Source organism: Larus michahellis, chromosome 3 (assembly GCF_964199755.1).
Source record: "Larus michahellis chromosome 3, bLarMic1.1, whole genome shotgun sequence".
Classification (NCBI taxonomy): domain Eukaryota; kingdom Metazoa; phylum Chordata; class Aves; order Charadriiformes; family Laridae; genus Larus; species Larus michahellis.
Window position 1 is genome coordinate 24,840,806 of NC_133898.1, and position 23,841 is coordinate 24,864,646.

Consider the following 23,841-nt stretch of genomic DNA (forward strand, 5'->3'; position numbering starts at 1 on the left):
TTGACATACTGAGTTTGTATTGCCAAGTTGGGGAGGGAAAAAAACCGGTTTGTCAAAACAATTATATTTTTATGTAGCCACAAGGACACTCATTCAGTTCATGTAACACTACGTTGCCAAACTCCAGCTCTCTTTGAGAAACCAAATGTGGAGAACCAGCAGGGCAGGCTTATGAGTAGACTAGTTTTTGTCAATAGATGGATCCTAGTTTTATCCTCTTACTTTTAATGTGCAGCCACGTGGTTTCTGAGAAGGGGAACAGATATTTCTTCTGTTCTGTCTGTATCTCCCACAGCTGACATGGAAAGATGAATGAGTAGGCTTCCACGGTTTGCTACCTTTCTCTGCCTCTCTGCTCCCTTTCTGCTTCATAACATTGATTGTTTTCTCGTGGTTTTCACTTTGGTATAAACGTTGCACTAAAGTGATGGAGCTGGCAGTTTCTGAGAGCAGATTCCCATCAGAGGTGTCAGGAAATAAGATCATGTTTGGGGCCAGACCGCTGCAAGCCTCTTGCAGGTATGATTTGTTTAGGCGGTAGAATATCATAGTGCCAACAGTGAATGATGCTTGGTGGAATAAGCCGAGATAGGAAGTCAATATCACCACTATCTGCTATTTATACTTGCAGTCTCTCCAACACTCATGTCCACTCACGAGGAAACAGGGAGGAAAGTTTCCGTCTTTTAACCGCACATGTGTGACCAGTGCCCATGCTGTTTCCCCTCTGCAGTGGAGCTTATCCTGAGTAAACAGGGGAGGTATCCTCTTCAGGTCACTGAGAGCATGTGTCATATTGAACAGCATGAGGGGAGGTAGGGGCAAGCCCTTTTCTTTTCCAGTGAATCCATGCCAGCTCATAACTAGGGAGGTTTGTGTCTGGACTGTGTCCAGGTCTTGTTTGGTTCCCATCAAGAAAATAGGCTCTTCCTTCCCAAAATAGGTTCTGCTTGTTGATTTCAGATCAATCAAGCAGCAACAAAATGAGGTGACCGTTTTGTTGGGTTTTGTGCCGGTCTTCCATCTAACAAGCTGCCTTTTTTTGCCTCTGCAGATCCCTGTCGGTACTGAGATAGAAGGAATGAATATCCTGGGACTGGTGCTGTTCGCTCTGGTTTTAGGAGTGGCGCTGAAAAAGCTTGGCCAGGAAGGGGAAGATCTGATTCGCTTCTTTAATTCATTCAATGAGGCAACTATGGTCTTGGTTTCCTGGATTATGTGGTAAGCGTGTGTGATTGCAGATACATCTGCAGTACAATGTTATGCTCAGTTCAGGAATCTCACCACTTATCCATCTCTCCAGCTTTTTTCCTACCAGATCCCTTATCATAGCAAAAGTGAATGTCATGGTGTCACACAATGGGGTCTCTTCCTCTTGCTTGTGCCCTGTAATTAGACAGTCACACATAGCTTAAGGTGTCAGTCTGGAACACTTCAGAGGGTTGCTTTAAAATCCTCTCCAGGACTCCTTTTCGATTAATTAGTGGAAAGAAGGCTTTCTGTTTCAAGGCAGCAGAAACCCATGGCTAGCTGCCATCATGTGCCTAAAGGCACTGGCCTTAATAGAGTAAAGGAGATAGGAGCAAGTGAGGAATATGGTCATGCGAAGGCCAGGGATGTTTGTGCTTGGAGTGCATTTGCAAATGCAATGCTTAATTAAATTTATACTTGCAGCTTCATGCCTTGACTTTTCTGTTGGTCAAAAGTTTACTTGTACTGCCCTGAAAGATATCCGAGGAAATCAGAAGATAGCCTACTCACTGGTATTGGTTTGAAAAAAACAAACCCTGTTGATTGCATAAATACAGAGCTCCATCTGTTCGCTTGCATCAAAGGGTGATGGAGAACCTATGACCTGTTGTGTGGAGGGAGGAACAGTCTCCAGGGCCATGCTCTCCATCCTACCAAAACAGCAGTGCTGGCTAGGAACTGGAACGCACTGAACTTTCTCACTAGGCAAGAAACCAGCTTTGGAGGAGGCAGGTACCTCTAGAGAGCACTTCAGGCCACCTAAGATGGTGAAGAACCAGCCTCCTGACTGGGTTTTCTGTCAGGTATGATTAATCTGGTCCTCAGAGCAGCATCATGGCTGTTCTTGTGCAGCTGGATGGGTCTAGGCTGCTCCTGTGAAACCAACAGTACTAATACCTCACACGCAAAAATAAAAATATTCATAAGGACAGCTAGCTAACAAATTAACAGTGGGACATTTCTCACTCCCTTTTCAAAGCTGTTAGAGAAGCTATAAGCTTACCTTAGCAGAGGTGTTTTTTCTCCCTTCCTTCTGCATTTTTCATTCCTACTATTTTCCTCCCTCTAAGAAGTAGAAAGGTTTTAACAAAACACCTGATTTTACACAGGCAGATCTCTGTTAGTTGCTGTCATAAGGGATTGAAAAATTCAAAGTCTCAAAGCAGCTTAAGTCTTTTACTCTTGTGTGTAATTCCTTGGACACTGAATACTGATAAGAGGCTGTATTCTTGTATTCAGCTGATTACAGTGCTAACACTTCAAGCCAATCAGTTGCTATATAATCCTTTACTTTGTGGATTATTGGCACTGCAGCTGACTCTTAACACTGCAGTGCACCGTAGCCCTTACTTGTTCTCTTTCCTTCTTTAAGGCTCTTGTGTCATCCTGGTATTTGTTAAAAATCTGTCAAGCTGCATGTACTTCCCAAAGGGTACTTTGGAATGGGTGAAATCATACTACCAAGAAAAAAGGCAGCTTGAGCTCATATCTAGTCCCATTCAATGGCCACTCTCGTGTTTAGCAGCACTTTGGTCTCAACTTTCAGTCCCTTCCTCTCCAGCCTCCCTCTTCCAGGGGAGGGGTCCAGTTTCAGCTCTGAATCCAGTGTTCATGTTTGCAGAGCTTGTGCAGGACCAGAGCTCAGCTTGATCTTGATCTGGCTAATTGGGGTTTCAGAAACATAGTTCAAAAGCAGCATGCCACAGCATTGGCAGAGGCTATGTGGGGAAGGTACAACAGGCCCCCCTAGCCATTTGGCCAAAGGAGGACAGAGAGAGGATGCTCACATTGATCTGGGACATAAGGAGGTGCTCTCTGCACAGAACAGAGGAGCTGCAGAACTACTGAGGGAGAGGCAGGCTAGAAAGAAGTGAGTGATCTGGGCAACCTTATGGCTTGCCCACCTTTCCAAACCTTTGTATGCTTAACCAAACCTTCTGAAGTTTGTCCTGACTCCACAGATCAGCTTCTCTGAACACGGGCATTGGATTGGAGGGGAGAGTGGAAGAAAAACCATTCTTTATTCCTGAGATGTACAGGCAGATCTTTTGTAGTCACATGTGTGCCAGGGGCAGGTTTTTGGAGAGCTGAGTGATCTTTTAGTATTTCTTAATCTTAGAAGCAGAAATGGATGGAACATAGACAGCATCAGCAGAGGCACTCAGACACAGACATTCCAAGTAGAGCTTTGGAGGAACTGACCCTGGGCCTGAAGTGACTCCTGCAGTTTATTTAGTAGCTGTTGTGCTCTAGGTGCAAGGGCAATTCTGTCTTTTCAGGGCTGTTCCCAGCTGCACCTCTGGGACCAGAGGTGTGGCTGTGGCCCGCAGGTGGCCCTTCCCCTGGAGCAGCTCCAAGTGTTCCCGACAAACGAAACCTCAAACAAATGCTGACGTCCTAAGACGTGGCATGTTTCTAGATAGGAGGCACGGCAATGTATGCGTACGTGGCTGTTGGCTTGAGGGAAGCTCTGTAAGCCTAATCATTTAACTTGAGCTTTTGTAGGCAAGTAGTAGAGTTAATTGCTATCTTTGGCATGTGCATCAGCAGCCTTTAGCTGAGCTCTCTGGTATGGGCATAGCTTTTTATTTCCCACACTGAATATGTTGGCACCCAGTATGTTTACCATTTTAATGACCCAACTTCATAGTTTTGCTGATAGTCACCTCGTGTGTAAGATCCTACTCTTCCATCCCATTCTCTGCTCCAGTGACGTTATACTGCTTCTTTTTCTTTCCTCCATTTGTTGTCCCTTCAGCAGTGACTTTAGTTTTAGGTCTTTGCCTGCCTTCCTCCCCGATGGACTAAAACTCCCTACCAGTGTCTTGTCCTGATAGCTTCTGCCAGCATTACTGCTTCCCACTTGGCTTTCCTTTGGCACTCTCCTAGCTGCTGTGTCTTTGAGGGCCTAGGTGAACAGAGCTTTTTCAGTTTGACTGCTTGCCATCCACCAAGCAAGAGTGTTACAGAGGCCTTCCATATTTGCGTAACTTGAGTGCGTGGTGAATAAGGCACTACCCCTCAGTAGGAGCAGCATATTCATTAGAAGAATGTTGTCTCCAGGACAGAAGCTGGCATATTTTTCAAGACTTTTTGTTTGTACTTAATGACAGGCAATGTTTCTTTATACAGGTATGTACCTATTGGCATTATGTTCCTTGTTGGGAGCAAGATTGTGGAAATGGAAGATATTGTGCTTCTAGTGACCAGTCTGGGAAAATACATCTTCGCCTCTATTCTGGGACACTTCATCCATGGAGGAATCATTCTGCCACTTATTTATTTTGCAGCCACACGTCAAAATCCATATCGTTTTCTCTTAGGACTTATCACACCATTTGCCACTGCTTTTGCCACTTGTTCCAGGTGAGTTTCTGTTCTTCTTTTGGTATTATAGCCTGGTTGTATTTGTCACTGTAAACTGGTTATATCCTAGCACCAAGCTGTGTTGAGTTTTAGGTGTGAATATTGTTCCTGAGATTGCAGAAAGAGACTTTTGAGCATAGAGTCTCACTACTGTCAGCAGCCTGACACACAGCACATACTGATAATTAGCTGTTGAAAACAGTTCCTCAAAATATTGGGACTGTAGCATGATGCTGAGTTGGAAATTATTATTTTTTTTTAAAAAAAAGTGAAAGTACTTGCCTTAAAAAGATCCTGTCAGGTGTCCTTTCAATTTGAAGTAAAATGAGGGTCAGTAGCGAGGGACTTTGTCCTTAGAAGTTTCATTCTCCAAGTTCAGAAGGATCTGGAACAAGTTTAGACTAATTTTGCAGGAGCAAAGCAGGCTTACTAGCTAGCGTAAAGGGACTTAATATTATTGATTTCAAAGATCTGGCCTGATCAGTTTTTATTTGTCATAACCTAACTATCAAGCATGTAATTTATGCTTTTCTCAAGGGGCAAGGACCTGATCAAATGTTGTAACTATATAAAATCATTTCAGGTCATCCCCAAAAGTAGATGCATGTCTGTCACAGGAGCTGAAGTACATGAAGGAGAGAGTTTATGAATAAAACCATGTAATTTATAATTCAAGAAATAAATCCAACAGTGATTTTTTTTATTATTTTTATTTATTATTTTTCTGTTCATTTGAGAAGGTACAACATTAACAGAGATTGCTGTTGCATCGATTGTGTTTATATGGGGATCTATTGGTGTATTTTTGTGGCTTGAGACTTGATCATTCCACAGCCCTGTTAGGCTGCATACTGTGTTAAGTCATGAGTTGTTTTGAGAGATTAGAGTCCTTAGCTATTTCTGGATGGAAGCAGATTATTAAATACTGCTGCTCAAGCCCAACAAGGAGGGTCCCTCATTGCTATCGTGACAGAGAGAGATTATAAAATGGCATCGTTGTCTTGACAGTCCTGTCTGCAGCACATTAGAAACATGAAAGCCATGAGATGTTGACTTTCCATTCAGTGCGCTCTGATGCTTTGTGTTTGACTTTTCCCTGTTCCCTGTTTCTAGCTCAGCCACTCTCCCATCAATGATCAAGTGTATTGAGGAGAATAATGGAGTCGACAAGAGGATCAGCAGGTTTATCCTTCCTATCGGGGCGACTGTAAACATGGATGGAGCTGCTGTTTTTCAGTGCATGGCAGCTGTGTTTATTGCTCAGCTGAACAATGTCGACCTCAACCCTGGGCAAATCTTTACAATTCTGTAAGTTGCTTGCTATTGCAACCACATCCTTCTGGCCCCCAGACACATTCAAGCCTGTGGTCTCTCTCTTAATAGCTAGCAGTTTGCATTCCACATCTCTGACCTAAAGCTTACAAACTGCTATGAAACATAATTATAGGGTGATTAAAGGATGGAGTCTTTCAAGCTTTGTCGGATTTGCCAGAATCTCGATTTAATAAAAGGTGGAACCTGGGAGGGGTAATTGAATTCCAAAACAGACTTTGAGCTGTTTAAAGCTCTTTCTCACATGAAATTCCTCTCCTTCCTTACACATCTCACTCCCCCACCCTCCACTCACCGTTAAGCTGGGTAATCGAGGCATGCTGATTTACCCAGCTAGCCATGATTCCCCCTCTGCATGTCTTAGAAAATCCCTCTGCCAGCTCCTCAGTTCCTTATGTATCAGTTTTATAATGAAGACTCTGCTCCTGCTTACCTCTGCCCTTCCTACCATCACGTTGCTGGCTTCCCAGGTCAGACTCATTATCATTTTCCTCCTGACTGCTTTGCTCCATTATCCCCTCTAACTCTCAGTCCTGCCTCCGTCTCTCTAGGACTCTCTCCCCTCTATCCCGGGAATATCCTCCCATGTCCCTTATCCCATGAAGTGTCATTCTCTTTATTTCCTTCCTTAAAATCCCTAAAGTGAGGATCCTGCAAGGAGTTCTAGCCCCTCACTGTCCGAAGAAGCCATAGCTGTATCTACCAGATGCCTCCTAGGAATGGTTCCTGGCATTTTTTTACCCTCTCTGGCCAGGTTTTATTTCCTTCCTTATTGCATTTCCTAGTATATTGTTTGTCTACTTAAGGCAGGGCCGGGGCATTACTTTCTTTGCAGATGGCCGAATTAGCCTTTCAGGTACTCTTAGTGAATCAGGTGTTAACACAGGCCTGAGGATTATGTAGTGATAGCCTGAGGAAAATTCTGTTGTAGACGTCTGCACACGAAAAGGTGTTGTCCATGACTACAGCACATGCACAGCAGGTTTCCGGCTCCTGATTTGGTCTCTGTGTTTGAATGTAAAGGAGACACGGAGAAGGGACAGTACCCTGCATGGCAGGGTTTACCTTTACACATTTGGGACCAGGAGATGTAATGTACTTAGCATATTTGAACTGATACATGACTTGGAAATGGGTATATTAGTAAGGTAGCAGGATATAGTTGTGTTGGTTGTTTTTGTTTTTTTCTGAAAAGGCAATTGTACTATTAAACACACAGCCATTGCCTTGGTAGCTGCTGTGGATGCCTGCTGAGCAAATGTGCTCTGTACCCATTACTTTGCATCAGCAGGCAAGAAAGGATTTGCCTGGGAAGCAAATGATCTGTGTGTCCCATGCTGTAGAGTTTGTTTACAATTCCCATAGCAGGGAAATGTGTGACGTAAGTGTAGGAGACGAGTGCTGCGGAGCTTCTGCTAACTGGGTACACAAATTGATTTGCAGTGTGACAGCTACCGCGTCCAGTGTGGGTGCAGCTGGGATTCCAGCCGGAGGAGTGCTCACCATCGCTATCATCTTGGAGGCCATTGGACTTCCGACCAACGATCTCTCCTTGATATTAGCAGTGGACTGGATTGTGTAAGTACTTTAGGCCACATGTATCTGTTGTTGCATGACATCTCGCACGTTCAGCTGGAAACATGGGACAGGGTAGTTAATGTAGCACAGGATAAAATAAAAATGTAGAAGATATGGCTGCCTATAGGACAGGTGACTCTTGACAGGTAATGGGAAAGGTGGTCCCTTCTCAATTAAAGCAGTTAGTGTGCTAAAATCCCTCTTCAGCTTTTTTACTCAGCCTTTATTGAAACTTATTTCTTCCTGATTTCAGTACTCTTTAGAAGGATTATTAAAAGTTTTTTCAGAAGGTTTTGATATTGCTGGAAATTAGTTGGACACTAGGAGGGAAGCGGGGGGAAAGGAAATTGAATCTGAATAGTGGTGGAAAGCTTTCTTGGCCACATGGGGGAAGCAGTCTTCATTAGAAGCTGTTGTCAGCCATTGTTTGAACTATTTTTGTAGTTCAGGTCTGGTCAAAGCACCAACACAGAGAGGTGCTGTCCATTGGCAGAGGAGGGACAACAGAGGATTTGTGGCCCTCATCACAGCTGTGAGCACTGTCATGTCTGGAACATTCTGCTGGGAGAACAAGTTTAGTACACAGTGTAACCACCTATCCTTTCCATCTTCTGGGAAAGAGATAAGAGGTCAGATCTTTGCTCAGCTCCTTCTCTTCTTTCCAAGAGCCGTTCCCCTCTTTGAAGTATGAGAGATTATCTCCTTGCCCAGCTCTGTTTGGAAGAGCTTATATCACCACTTAGTGTAGTTATGTCCTTGTTAAGGCCTAAATTTACCTTCTGTACCACATAAATTAGATTAAGGAAAGCCTAGAAAATTTGTTTTGCTTTAAGTTATCAGGGACTCAGCCACAAGTGCATGATAAGTGTAAATGCCACATGCAGGTCATTTCTTATAGCTTAGATGAGCCCCATGGAAAAGGGTGTCTCCGCTTTTCCTCGAACGAGCCTGGCTGGCTACTGTTCTTCAAATACTAGAAAAACAAACTGGAAAGAGTTCTCTGAGCACTTATGAATTATAGCATGCTTGGAGTTTAAAGGCTAGTGAAGTAAGCATGATCTGGTAATTTAAAAGCATAATCTGCTTTTAAGCATCTGGTTGGAGTTGGGTAGTGGGCTGAAATGACTGGTCAGTATGGGTCAAGTGATCTGAATCCCCTTGGGTTTTTTTTCCAGTTGGTGGGTTTCTGGGCAGTTCCCTCTGCATTGCTTTCTGGAAACACCAGCCTCTCTGTATAGATGTATAGATTTCCACAGCAGATGTGGAAATTAGGATGCCTGAGGACACTCTTGAATTCCAGAGGCTGGGGAAGGCTGCAGCTGTATTACCTCCTTCCCTTCCGCTGTCTGTGGAGCGTAATCATATTCCTACGGCTTCATTAGGGCCATCAAACTCTTTCTTGCTGTCACCTCTTGGGAATCAGCAAAGCAGCGGCTAGCTCTTTGTATCCCGTCTTCCGCAGGGATTACAGCAGTAGCTGTGTTTTCCGCAAGCTGTACTTACAAGTGCCTGGAGGCAAGAATGAAAAGCCTGTCTTGTGCTGGCTGCCTTCCTTTCAAAATATGTAGCATCCCTCTGTGGTCAACACTGTTGTTGTAGTCAAGGAACTCAGCCTTATCGTAACAAAAAGTGAAAGGAGAGAGGAGACTCCTGTGTCTTGTTTTAATGCCAGCCGTTTAATTACCAGAGAGGACCACAGTTGCAGGTTGAGCACATGTTGAAGTCAGACTGCAGAGTGACTAACAGAAGTCTCAAAAGGCACGTGAAAAAATTGTTCTTCTTTATGACCCATAAACTTCTTCTGTTAGACCCTGGGACACAGTAGTTTTGTGTTGTAGGACCAAAGATGAGACAGGTGTTACTTGCAAGATATCCAGAGAACATGGTCATTCTGCCTGCTTTTGGAAGGACCCCTTAAGTAGGTGTTTGGGTTAAGGTATGAGTCTCTATAGTTAGAGAGAGCTGGGTGGTCTGCGTAGGATTCACCTTCTGAATAAGCCCAAATTAAGTTCTTGCTATGAATTTGCATTTGAAAAATGTTGGCCTAGGGAAGGGAAAGAGGAAGGAGGTGGGCTGGGAAAAGAAGGATGCCTGAAAAAGAGTAGTACCATTGTTGCAACCCACTGAGAGACCAGAACCAGTTGAAAATAACATTTGGGCCGACCTTAAACCAGCTCCAGTGCACATTTTCGGTTCTGAAATGGTGATACTTCTGTGAAAAATACCGATGGTAACGTCTCCCTTGTCCAGCTCCACTGATGTCAGTGGATCAGCAGGGGTGAATCAGCTCCCCTTATTGTGTTGTAACTCTCTTAAGCTAAAAGCCTGCTGCTTTGTTTTTTCTTTCTGATCTCGACCAGGGATCGAACCACCACAGTTGTGAATGTGGAAGGGGATGCCCTAGGAGCAGGCATCCTTAATTACCTGAATGAAAAAGAAAAGAAAGAAAAAGAGCAGGAGCTAAAGGAAGTCAACGTAGAAGCAGTCGCTAACAGCAAGTCTGAAGAGGAAACATCACCTTTGGTAACCCACAAAGACCAAGTCTCCAACACAACCAGTACAGCAGACCCTGAATCCAAGGAATCAGTATTGTGAACTAGAGGCCATTCGTCAACACGCGTCCTAGAGGTGGACCAGGGACTTGTTAAAGCACCTAGACATTTGCAGTGCTAACAAGGGCTGGGTGGCTCTTGGAAGTTTTCAGTTACAATCTTTTTTGAAATATGCTGGCCTGGGGAAGGGGAGGGAGGTGGGGTGGGCAGAGAAGGGGTGTTGAGAAAGAACACTCGCTTTATAATAGTATTTTGATAATTCCTAGGTATACATGTATATGTGTTGCACATGCACACATGTACATGTATGTGAAAACAATGTCATTGAGGCTTCTGGTTTAACAAGACTTCTGTTAGTAAAGGCTCATGGGTTGGAGACAAACCTAGTATGTGCTTATTGTAGGGAAAAATTAGTAAGCTTACTGTGCTGCTGTTCAAATGGAGATGCAGTCTAGAAACTCCAGAGTGGATGAAAATGTTGCTTAAATTTAGTTTCTGGCCTGGAAACACTTACAGACCATTACTGACGTTACATGAAGCAACATTTTTCTCCCACTCCCCTTCCTCTCCTGTTCTTTGATCCCTTAAAAACGTCACATATATCCTGAAAACTAGCTTTTTCTTTTTTAAAAAAATTTTTGTTTCATATCTGAATTAATAGTTTACAGGGTTCCAAACCTTGTTCCATTGCCCCACTGCATTGCAGCTCACAGCAGCTTTCCTGCCTTTTGGTGAGTAACTCCCAAATTTTGGGACCAAACATAGGAGATCATGCAGATCAAGGACGCATTTCCTCTAACCAAGCTGTTAAAGAAAAAATCCAGAGGAAACACAAATTTTGTTAGTGTAATCCCTCTGCGGATGAAAAAAATGTAGAGTCTGTTCCAGCATAAATTTGTCTGGAAGAGGCTTGCCTGTGACAACATCAAGAGATCAAGAAGTCAGTTCCCTTCATGAAAACACGCATGCTCCCTTGCTAGCACGCCACATCCTGCTCATGTCTATTTAATGGGTCAGTCCAAACAAGTTAAGTCATATCCCTCTTCCAGCAAAATTGAACAGGGGGGGGAAAAATCTGAACACACATCATTTGGGAACTGATGACAGGCAAGTCTCAGTGTTGGCTTGAAAGGGGAGGAGAAGAGGTGAGTTTATAACCCCGTGTAGTTCAGTGATCTCTGTGTGTTGGGGTAGCTGCATACCTGTGCCTGCTAGTAGTTTGGTCCTGCTATAAATGTCCTTCTGCCAGCAGCTTACGTTTCGTAATTCTGGGTGGTGCTGGGCCAGGGTAATACTTCGTGGCAGATGGAAACCTTTGCTTGAGGCTGAGCCAAATGCATCTGGATTCTGACTCCACCTTTTTTCCTTTACAACATACTTCCTGAATTTGCACCCCAAACCCAAACAAAGTCTGGCAAACTCATTGTGAAGATCCTGTTGATTTTTCTTGGCTTTTTGGACAGCAAATAGTTACAAAATAACGGCTGTGCATATGCCAAGATTTGCCTGGACTTGTGATGCTTTCCCTTGGCTACTTCAGCAAGATAATTGCATATGGTCAGACCCCACACTGTTAATTCAGCAATATATATTTACACTTAGCTTTGATATAAAATAATGCTAAGTCTCCCTTTTTCTTTCTCCTCTCTTGCTTCAGAGGAAGCTATCTTGGAAAGATAACCAGTTGCTGATGTTTATGTTCACGGCACTAGGAAGAGGCAGCTCCAATTTCATAGCAGCAGCAGCAGCCTTCATTTGCAAAGCATCCTTCCTGGTAAAGGGACACAATGAATTTTCCAAAAAGACGCTCAGAATGAGATGTGGCTACCTCTGAGGGAAAACACAGTGAGTGCGTCACTCCTGGCTGTTTAATCATGTGCAGCAGGGCTATGCAAACAATTGAGGTAGGAAAGAATTAGTCAGCTCACTGAGAAACTGCAGGTGGAGTTTCTTTTTAACCTGTTTGTTTATAACCACGTCCATGAAATTTGGTCATTCCTTGGCTCATCTTCAAAATGGAAGGAGACAAACAATTCTCTAGGGACATCCTTTGCCCAGTATTTATTATTTCATTTTTAGCAGATCAAGACCCACTGAAACTTTGCATTTCCTCCCATTAGAATCATCCCAACTCCTTTCAACTCAGGAAATCAAAAGCGCACTTTGTAGCTGACAATGAAAGTCAACAAATATGGGGTGTTTTGAAAAATGGAGTTTTGAAAAAATGGTTCTCAACAAAACCTTTTGTCTTTCTTTTTTTTTTAATCAAGTCTAAGTATTTCTTTGAAAAATCTGAATGCACCAGAACCCCAAATATTTTGATTTTTAAAGCAGTATATGGATGTCTTAAGGACGCTGAAAATCATGACTGTTCCCTGTCCTCTCCATGGCACATGCAGCTGGGATCAGGACATGAGAGCATGCAGCACTCAAATGACGTTGCTATGAAGCATCACAGCACCATTCTGGACTAGAACATTTCTCAATTTTTATTTTTTTCCACCCCAAAGCTGTTGTTGCCTACAGGTAAAAGTACTCGCCTGGGCAAGTCCAAAGGCTGTGCTTCCTCGCAGGCAGCACCTTGCCATTGCTGTGTCAATCTTTCTTCCCTTTGGTGCTGCAGCTTGATTGTGCCTTGTCCTTGTAGCAGTGTGCCATAGGCTTTTGGCACATTCTTTCTGACAGCAGATCCCAGGAAATGGTAAATTAAAGTCAATACCTCAGAGTCTTTGTAGTATTTTCCAATAGCAATGCAGAAGCTCAGAGTCTTTGCTGAAGAATGCCTCTCCCAGTCCCCACTAGTGGATTGCCACATTTTGCATCAATGTGAATGTCTAGTCCCATGTAAAGCTTATTAGAGCAGTCAGATTTAAAAAGGTCAAATCATTCTTGTAGCAGGAATTTAACCAAGGAAATCTAACACTCCTTCTGGAAGCAGGTGCCATAGGGTTTATACAAAGCATGAGTATTCGGGTCTTAACCTGCCAGAAATCTGTAATTTTACAGAAGCCCTACTTTTGACTTACAAAGGTGCTAGTTCTTTTTTTATTTGTGTACAGCAAGAGAGATCCCAGCATTTTCCATGGAAGCAGGCACGCTGGGTAACTACTACTTGTCAGAACATCTTCTTGGTCTTTTCTGTATCATCTGTGTCAGAAATTATATTTCTTGTTTTTCTGTGATGTTCCCATTCCTCAATGGCTGTGCCGCATCTTCTAGGGCTCTTCACCTGGCTTCGGATTTTTTTCTCAAGTTACAAATGTAAAAGATCCGATATTACACTCTTCTTGGACTGTAAAAATTTGGCACGTTCCAGTAACTGTCCTTGTAGCAACACGAATCCTGATCAAAAGCCTGATGAGATAGAAGGCTTGCCATTTGCTTCAAGTGGTCAAGGTCCTCAGGTAAGGCCACTGGGAGAAAAATGAAAGGGCTGTTAAAGGATGTGCATTTTAGATGCTGTCTTTGACCTGCAGTGCAATGTGTTACACTGGGAGTTTCCTATTTTGGGTCCCCGTGCAGCCTCACTCCAAGAGGCTCTGAGCTGAGAAGGTGCTCAGCGGCAGCGCAGGTGCAGCCAGTAGTAGCTGCTCTGCTCTCACCCGGGCACTCCACAAATCTGGTGCTGGTGTGGTACTTAACTCCAATGTCTCTTGACCAGACTTATGTTTATGTTCTCCAACGTGACTGTACATTGGAAACCGTTAGTCAGTTGCTTTTTCTTTCAAGAGGAAATAAATTCCATCTAGAAAACACTATTTTTCTTTTTGGCTTTAGTCTTTTTTTTTTTTTTTTTTGGAAGGTACAAATTCTCTCCTTAGGAGAGCAGGCTACAAGCAGCTCATGTCCTACCCTCTAGTACAGCGGCTGCCTTTGGGGAGAAAGGTAGGGGAATATGGAAGAGAAGAGTCTGCAAGTCTTTGGCACGTGCAATCCCATTTTGTCTCTGATGCCATTTATTCTTCCACTTTTAACTTCTCTTTTCAGTGAAGTTTCTTTGACTGTTTTGGACTATCTTTTATTACTTCTTCTCCAGGATTGGCTTCCCACTCCATGCTTTATCCATCACTGCCTGATCTTATCCCATTCCCTGGAACGCCCTATGCTGTTTTGATGTATCAGTGGCTCAGGTATAAATGGGAGAGTGGACGAAGTTTTGAGGGCTCCACGTGGTCCTTGTGAAAGTAGTTTGAATTCTGCCTTGCTCCTGTCCTTAACTCACCAGAGGTTTGTGAGACTTAGTAATTTAAAGAGTTGCTCTGAGAGTACGGAGCAGTATCTGTCTCTCATTCTGCGAAAGGTGCTTGTTCTGTGCTGTGAGATGTGGCTATGGATGCATTAGAAGCTGTAGTGAGCCAGCACTTGGCTGCTATTAGGATATTTTCAGTAAAAAACCATTATTCCCAGGAACTGAGCTTTAGCTGAGTCTCAGCTGTTGTGTTGGTAATTGCACTGCAAGATTCAGTAATTGCAAAGGGCTTAAAACCCTTCTGGGGATGGCTCTTGCAATCAGGATGGCTTTTGTGTTGAAAACAGACTAGGGTCAAACCCAGGGCTTCCCCTGCAGGGATGTGACAAACAGGACTGTGTCCTTCGGACATAACAGAAAAGTGGAGCCAGCCAAAGTACCAAATTAGCTGATGAAACAACCTCTGCTTTGTCTTTTCTGGGCAGCCCTGTTACTGCCTGAAGAGGCAGTGTCCTGAGCTGGAGGTGGTGAGAGGTTGGGGGGACAGTATGAGGGGCAGGAACGTTTCATATGTGCTTGCTCTGTTCCTATACTCTTCCCTGGACACTTGCTGTGGCCAGTGCCAGAGATGGCCATGACCCAGTGTCACCATTCTTAGGCTTATTCTCCTGTGGTTCCTCCATATTTTCCAGCAGGAATAATGAAAACTGAGGTGTTAGGCAGTTCTTCTTTCAGTCAAGTCAAAGGCCCTGGAATCTGTGACCACCCTGCCATGTGTTGTAGGTTATGATGTCCTGCAGAGCTTATGAAAGGTATAAACCCACACCTCCTTCTGCAAATATTTGCAGTGTTGGGCAACAATCCGGACTGAATCTCCACTCTGGTCCTCTGGTGGCACAGCACATTTCTGCAGCCACTGGAAAGCATCCTCCTGTTGGAAATCATCATTTTTAATCCTGACCTTCTCACAAGCAGTGAGCAATGGGCCTCAGGTAGGAAGACAAAAAGACAAACTGTCACCAAAGGAAAAATGTCAAGTCTTCATTGATTCTTAACTGGGCCATGGCAGTTCATAATCACTCGCAGACCCGCCTGTAATGACTGATCCTGTGACTGATGAACAGCACGGAATTAGGCAGGTCACATAAATCCTCTGCCTGTGCTTCCTTTTCTGTAAATTAAGTTTACAGATACTTACCTGTCTCTCACAGGCAACAGTGTGGAGGATAGTGAGTCGTAGTGTTTGGAAAGCATTCTTAAGACACAGAGCACTAAATCTTAAATAACAATGAACTTTTCAAAAATCAGAAAGGAATCAAATAATTAAAGCAAGCATCATGAAGTCAGGAGTTGCACTGTGCTAGAGTCTGAATGACTGTGTGACAGAAAGGAGATCCAGTGTATGCGTTCGCTGGGCTAACTCTGGGGAAGCAGGGGAGCTACTGTCAGTGGGAGTTGCATTTCAAAATGCAGATGTGATTTATTCAAGGTGGGCAGAGTGCCCTCTTACATCTGCCTCCTTCCATCTCCACCTGGGACGCCCATGAAAACTTAGGTTCTGGTAAAATAACAGACCTCACCATGGATTTGATGTCTAAATTAGAAGTCTTGACAGCTTTGCTTTTGTCTAGTTTCAATGAAAGAAAGAGCTTTTCAACTGAAAAAACAAGTTATCTTGGCAGTACGGGCAAAAAGGTGGAGAAAAAGAAGGAAGAGCTGGAGAATTGCATGGCAGCATCACAGAGGACAGGGTAAGCAAGTGGATAAAGAACCTAAGACACTGAAAGAAGCATCTTTTCCTGTGTTTTGGTACAGATAGCATCAAAAAGTCCACAGGCATTTGTCCGGCATGTAGCAGAGAGGTTGCAAATCCGTGCCCGCTGCCTGGCCAGCATTTGCAGGGAGAGGCAGACGCTGAGTGCTGTTTTCTGAAGCGCGCCGTCACTGGGCAACAATGCAGCGTGTCAGCGTGGAGCTCTGATAAGCTGCTCCTGGCTGCTAGCCATGACCACAGAGAAATAGCGGTACAGTTCTGGATCAGGGATTGACCCACATTCCTCCTTGCAGGATAGCTGGGACAAATGCTCCTCAGATAAATGGCATGGTAGCCATTATTCTTCGAGGACAAAGACGACCTTGTTATCTGTGCAAGCATATTGATGAAAGCCGTGTTCGCTTGCTGCTGCAGTTTCAGGGAGGAGGGAAAAGGGTACGACAAATGATCTGAAACTTTTTCCAGACATTGGGCAACACGTTGAGAGAGTTGCCAGTGAGTATTTTAAGTCTGACAAGAAGTGATCAAGAGCCTTATTTGGCTCCCGTAGCTGTCTGTCTTCACATCTGAGCACTGGCTTGGAAAGTTAATGTTAACTTGATATTCATTCTCTGCATGGGGTCTTTACAGACATTTGTGACCAGCGGGCACCATTTCACAGCTGCAGAAGTGAATGCACGCAGAAAAAGGTGAAAGAACACATTTCTCGAGTCACGCGAAGAATCATCAAGCAGGCTCGGAGCAGACCTCGAATCCTGAAGTTCATTGTTAGCTAACAACTATCACCTACCCAAAAAAATTAACGTCTAGGGATTTATAAATGTATTTATTTGGGTATTGATACTGGAGTATTAATAGCATGTTACTGCAGAATGATCACTTCTCTTTTGGGAGGAATGGAAGAAGTGTAGAAGTAGGAGAGTTATCTTCCCCCTAGGATGGATGTTTTAATAGAAAAGGAAAAAGAAAATCTCTTTCATTGAGGAGTTCATGGTATGGTTACTTATCTAATTTTATCTCAGTGTCAGCAGATACATCCTCCTCATCAGCTATGAAATCTCATTTGGATTTAACCTCTGATCTCAGTGCCAGCAGGAGGCGAGGACTTGTGGATGTTTCAGCAGGCCAACTGCTCTTACTTGAAGTTCCTGCACAAGAAACATTTCTACTTGTCTTTCCCAAGGCCACAGATGCTGTTTGCAAGGCAAGCAGGCCTACCAATGGGAACCAAAACGAGGAAATGAATTTTGAGCCAACCCTGTTGTAATGCAAAGTTAACGGTGTGGTTTTAAGCCACAGAGACCAAGAAATTCGGTATTAGATGTTCCTTAGGATAGCTTTCGCTTGCTCCTTCAGATAACAGTGCTGTAATACACTTCTTTTGCAAGCATGTATTTAGTAACTGAAACTAAACTGCATATGGCATGTCAATGCAACTGAGGTTTGCAGTAACACATGGCAGAAAGAAATTACCAGGGGAAATCTTCTCTGAAGGAAACTGTTTACACATGCCTGAATCCCCCTGGATTACATTCCCACAGAAAGAATTGTGCTTAACCATAAAAAATACTCCAAATATTAACTGGTTTGGATTGTAGCTTTTGTAAGAACCAGAAGGAATGCCACAAAGTAGATGGGCCAGGGCCTTCGCTGCTGTGCAATAAAGTAATTTCCTGAGCCTTCAGTGACCCATGGACTTCTGATGGAGATGATACCTCCATAGCAGCACAGGGGTTTGGTCTGGTCCTCTTAAGATGATCATGGTCAGTAAAGGAACATTTTTAAAACTCATTGGCTATAACTAGAGGCGTTTTATGTGCTTATACTATTCTTATGACATGGCACCTCCCACAAGAAAAATGTGTTTTCTAGATGGTCATTGTTGATGCAGAAGCAAAGCTTCCTCATTTTTTGATGGGTTTTCCTTCTCTGTCTCTCTCTTGCAGAGTCTGCTGTGGTCCTTGCAGTCTGCTGAGACTCCAGCAGGACAAGGCTCCTATAGTACATAGATTAAACTTAGCGGTATTCTAGTTCCATGCAAGGACATAGACTGTCTCACATCCCAGTATGAGGGGACAAAGACGTAGCTTCAACTTGGGAGGAGGGGCTGGGCTGAAGAAAACCCTACTTCATTAAGGCAATACCTTAATGACATTTTACACTTAATAAGTCAAATAATTGTGACCAAGCTAGCCCAGCCCTGACCGCCTCCCTGTTCTGCCCCACAATAGATGCTCTGTTGACATTACTTCCCTGAGGACCAGTGTGGAGGTAATGTGTTTGCCATCCCTGAATAATGCAATCTTTTAAGAATATAGTCTTATTTAGACTTTCTCTGTCACTATCCTGGCTACACTTTGGTAAGGCCGTCCTCAAAGCATGTGCTGTACAGGATGGAGACCATGTATAGCACTACAAATAGCTGAGCGTACCTCTACTAATGGGAGATAAGCCTCTTTTTCTGAATTGCTTGTTTATGGCAAACTGAGACTGACTCACTCACCGCTTTGTGAGGGTGAAGATTTTGATTAGATTTTGATTAATCCCTCTAGATTCAGGGACAGCAGGACCACCCCTGAGACACGAGGAGTCTCTGCAGCAGAGGTACACGATCTGCCTTATTATCCTTAAAGGTGCCTTGTCCTGGTTCCTTTCAGGACAACTTCCAAGTTGCTGTTTGGCTTTCGAATATAACTATGCACCAAAGGTGAGAGACTCCGTTATCCCTGGAATCGTGAGGGAGAACGTGATGTCCTAGTGTGGGATGGGGAAAGTGAGTTTCTTTATCCTGTAAGCTCTCAGTCAGCAACCCTGCCTCAGATGTGTGTATGTGTGCGTGCTTTTATTTCTACATGAACACAAATTGCTCTAATTAGGAGGGAGGGTTCTTGTATTTTTATATGCTAAGCCATTTGATTAATTACCTTAATAAAACAACAGACAGATGAACTCTGAAATTCACTGCCATCTGCTCCAGTACAATCCAGTATCATTGATACAAAGATATCTGCCTTCACATAAAACTAGTGCTCAGAGTAACCATCCATTGAGTAAGTACTTGTGCCATGTGGGTGTGTTGATCCTTGTGAACATCTGTAGCTGTTCCTCTTTTAAAGCTATGAGTTTGATCCATGTGACTCTGTATCAGCCTTTTTATTATCTACCAAGAACAGATGTACATGCACATTTGCAAAAAAAGACCATATTGCTGTGTCTGGGGGTGTGTGACCCTGGGGTAGATATTACAGATGTTTACTGTGTAAAAACTCTCCCTGCCTGCCTGGGGAGCAAACAGTCCGTTGGCTCAGGTTGAGATGGTTTGTTGTATTAGGGAGGTGATACAATAGGATGTTCTCTCTCTGTTTTTCCCTTCTCTCATGGCAATGTATATTTGTTTTCTCTTTGTGTAGCTTCTCAATCCGAAATAAAAATCACCCCGAATAGAATTCACGTTTCCATCTTTGTTTGGAGAAGACCTAGCCTTTTAGCTGGATCAACCTTGCCTAAGCAGCTGGCAAGCTCTCTGCGACTCCTTTGGAAATGCCCCCGAATGAGAATTGTGTAACTTGGTATTCGGGTCCACTTTCCCAGACCGTGCCCTTTGCCATCATGCCGGTTTATTGACACTGATTATTGACATACTGCTGCATATAACTCCTACCCCTGGAGCCCAGGGCAAGCCTATGCAGCATAGCACTTTTCCAAGCCCTCTGCACGGGTACTCGGCTCTAAAGGGGCTTTGGCAGAGCCCAGATCAGTAGGTATTTTTTATCAATGTGTGCCATAGTGGAGTACAAGGGCTGACAGACAAACCTGCTGCCTATTCTGCCAAGCAAACAGACTTTGTGCCCAGGAGGAGGATTTGAGGAGTGGGAAAAATCATCCAGCAAATCCTTTGCAGTGGGCAACTGGGCTGGTGAGTTTAGGGTAATTTTGCATTTGACATGCACAGTCAGTCTGAGCAGTGTGCTGGTTCCAGAATTGAGGGCCTGGGTTTGCTATCAAAGTGGTTTTGATACAGTTTTTCCATTAAAAGCTCATATGTCTCCATCGGGTAGATTTTATCCTGAGGTGCGCAACACCATATCACAAATCTTGAAAAAAATCCACTACTTAAGTGTAGTTTGGTTAGTTTCAAGCATTAAATTCTGGTCCCAGAACTAATAAACAAGGGTGCAAAATTTGCAAGAATTGAAGGACTTGCCCATGTATGATTTACAAATTGTGACTGGTATTGTGTCTTGGCAAGTGAATTTTACAAAACCATCAATGTGGTGGTTTCCAAAAAGCCTATCTGACCCCATGGTTGTGTCTTTGTCTTCTTGCTTCCTAGCTGAAACCCCAAGGAGATACCTGGAGGAATGCTAGACCAATGAGCTAGCAGAGATATCCTCTTGAACCTTAGCCTCTAGCCATTCAAATGTCAGCTTTGGATACAGAGATGGCTGCTGCCTAAAACAAGCAGGTTTTCTGAAGACTTCTGAGGTAAGTGGTGGTTGGCAGAGCTGTAGTGCCTTGACATTTTGAAACACATGAAACTTTGAGACCTGTGGAAAAATGTGGAATGATTGCTTGTCTTTAATGAGAGCTGACTCAAGCCAGACATTATTACAGCTTGCTAGGCATTATTATAGGTAAATAGATAAAGTTTCCTACGATATTTCAACAAAGAGATAAAAGTTAGAAGTTCTAATTCAAGTCTAATGACTTTATTTTGTTTTTCTACCACAACCTCCCAATCTGGCCACATGCTTTCCAATTTCTTAATAATTTCATATTTTTTTAAGAGGAAGAGAGTTTTTTGGGAAAATCCTCCCCACTTCTTCCTTCTAAAAAGCTCTAGGCAGGTGACATGCATTTGTCTAGTTCACACGAAGAAAAGCATTTAAAAATAAGTTCGTAAACAAAGCTGCAGCTACTGTTGTAACTTAATATTTACAGAGGAAATCAAATTATGGCCAAGGAGCAGATTAGTCCTTTCTCCTCTCCTCTCCCTCTCCCTCTCCCTCTCCTCTCCCTCTTCCTCTTCCTCTTCCTCTTCCTCTTCCTCTCCTCTCCTCTCCTCTCCTCTCCTCTCCTCTCCTCTCCTCTCCTCTCCTCTCCTCTCCTCTCCTCTCCTCTCCTCTCCTCTCCTCTCCTCTCCTCTCCTCTCCTCTCCTCTCCTCTCCCCCAGTTTGTCTGATTAAGATGGATATAATTATAGAGAAGTGCTTTGTGAGTTAGTTAAACGCAAGACACCACCATTTTGTTTTGCTGTGAAATGAATGGTTTGAGTCAAACAGGTTTTGTGGTACAGCTGTGCTAGCAGGTCATCTTTAAAATATGTAGACTGATGTTAGCTGGTTGAAAAATCAAATCTCTGCTATCTCACCATTATGATAATTCAAGCAAACGTACAAGCACATAGTACCTCTTGGGAGTTTCGTGAGCTGTGATATGTATGAAAACAGCTTGGCAAGCTTACACCTAACTTGCTGTTCTTTCACATTCTTGCATCGTGGATGTCAGAGTTGAGCCATCACGCTATGGAAGATACCTGTGGATTTAAACAGGGCAGGCAGGGTAGCAGCTGGAATTTATTTCCACATTTTGAAAGTTATCCTTATGATCGTAAGGGTTGAGTTTGTCAAAATATATGCCAGGGACCAGACAAATTACAAACTGGCTCTGAAACCTAGGACCAGAGATGCAACGCAAAGCCACTCCACAGGCTTGGGTAACAGGACTTCACCCTTTCCACAGGATAGTGATCAGCAATGTGATGTAAATTGCTGTAATTACTGTGTCACCAAAACATGTACACAATCAGGCAGATCTGGATTCTCTTCATCATGGTGTGCTAGAGTATAATTAGATGGCGATGCCTATAGCTACTAGAGTTTGAGGGAGGCCTACAAACATTTGCAACTCAAGTCTCATAAACTGAGTAGGTTCCAACCAACAGCTGGCAAATCATTAAGATTGAACTTCCCTGGTACTGCATCGTTAATCGGCTCGAGTAATTTGACTCACTGAACATCCTGAAGCACCGGGCTCTGTTGTTATAGCAGTAGCATTCTTGCTGAGGTAGGAAACTCATGAGGCCAAACTCAGTATAGATCATAAAGAAGGGGACTATGGCCAGCAGGACGAGGGAGGGGATTCTGCCCCTCTGCTCCACTCTGGGAAGACCCCCCTGCTGGGCTGCCCCCAGCTGTGGGGCCACCAACATCAGAAGGACATGGACCTGTTGGAGAGGGGCCAGAGGAGGCCATGAAGATGCTCAGAGGGCTGGAGCACCTCTGCTGTGAGGACAGGCTGAGAGAGTTGGGGTTGTTCAGCCTGGAGAAGGCTCCGGGGAGACCTTAGAGCCCCTTCCAGTGCCTAAAGGGGCTACACGAAAGCTGGGGAGGGACTCTTGTTCAGGGAGTGGAGCAATAGGACGAGGGGTAACGGTTTTATAGTGAAAGTGGGGAGATTTAGATGAGATATTAGGAAGAAATTGTTTACTATGAGTGTGGTGAGACACTGGCCCAGGTTGCCCAGAGAAGCTGTGGCTGCCCCATCCCTGGAGGTGTTCAAGGCCAGGCTGGATGGGGCTTTGAGCAACCTGGTCTGGTGGGAGGTGTCCCTGCCCAGGGCAGGGGGGTTGGACCTTTATGGTCCCTTCCAACCCAAACCATTCTGTGATTCTATTGATTTCCATAAGCTAAATCCACACAAGGTGATTTTACCCTCCCGCACTTGTTCTCTTACAGTTTTCATTTACTCATGCTCGCAAGCAGCAAGACATGGTTGTTCAAGTGGTCTGGCCCCAATCACTTGCATGCAACATACACAAGAAGGGATGACGGCTGTCAAATCTTCACTAAACCTCCCAGTTTTGAGACAGTTCTTTAATAATCTTTAAGAATTGATAGGTTTTTTTATGATGGTCCTTTGCTGCAGTCTCTCTTCCTGCTGGGCTGCCAGGAGAAGGAATGGGAGACGTGATATGCCGCCATCCTCCTGTTATCAGAGAAGACGGTCTTTCATGGATGAGTTGTGTGTGCTGTGGTCTTATCGGTGTGCAGACCTTCCAGGCTTGACAGAAACAACATAGTCTCATTTTTTTGGCTGGGAATGGTGTCTCATGTTACAAATAGAAGCCATTCTTAACCCTCCCCTGCTCTGCTATTTCTTCTGATGCTTACATAAACAGATTTTCATTCATACCAGTCCCAATATCTCTTTTGCAAATCCCTGCACTGACAACTGGTTCTTCCAGATCCCAGCTCTGGTTTTGAAGAGCCTCTCAGTTCTGCTCAGGACAACATACAAATGACAAAGGCTCAAGACGACCCAGCAATTAGAATGAAAAAGAAATCCCTTGCATTCCCCACTGAAAGCAGCAGTAAAATCTCACATTTAAAAAGTAATATTAATCCCAATTATTCATTGCCTCTTGACCAGACGGCTCCTATTTTTATTTCACAGCAACATATCACCTTCATCCAACAAGAGGAAAGAGGAAGCGTCTGGACCACGCCAACTCCATACCATTCACCCCCTTCTGCACCACGGGACCTAGCCCTAACCTACCGCTGTGTGGGTGTTTTAGAGGGCCTGGAGAAAGGTAGGGAGATGTTTTGGGGGAATACGGAAACTTGAAACACCTGCCTTTGTGCGGCCAGGCTGTTTGTGGTGTGATGGGTACATCGTGTGGCCAGAAATGAGAAGTGCAATTTCTGTTTGACTTTTTCTTGGGCTAAATCCTGCCACTCTGTCCAGCTGAGCAACCAAGTGGTAAAGAACTGAAATTGCCCAGCTGCTAGCACTGG

General features: G+C 44.0%; 1 protein-coding gene across 3 annotated transcripts in view; it reads left to right on the top strand.

Moving 5' to 3' along the window:
* The window catches only part of SLC1A4 (solute carrier family 1 member 4), a 43,443-nt gene that overhangs the window by 17,079 nt on the left and 2,523 nt on the right, over positions 1-23,841 (top strand). For all 3 annotated transcript variants that reach the window (XM_074579261.1, XM_074579262.1, XM_074579263.1), the window contains exons 4-10: positions 1,055-1,221; positions 4,384-4,617; positions 5,731-5,925; positions 7,393-7,527; positions 9,888-19,958; positions 20,376-20,527; positions 23,498-23,636. In XM_074579261.1, the coding sequence (XP_074435362.1) occupies positions 1,055-1,221; positions 4,384-4,617; positions 5,731-5,925; positions 7,393-7,527; positions 9,888-10,122 (966 nt within the window). In that variant the 3' untranslated portion in view covers positions 10,123-19,958; positions 20,376-20,527; positions 23,498-23,636. The remainder of the gene's footprint in view (positions 1-1,054; positions 1,222-4,383; positions 4,618-5,730; positions 5,926-7,392; positions 7,528-9,887; positions 19,959-20,375; positions 20,528-23,497; positions 23,637-23,841) is intronic.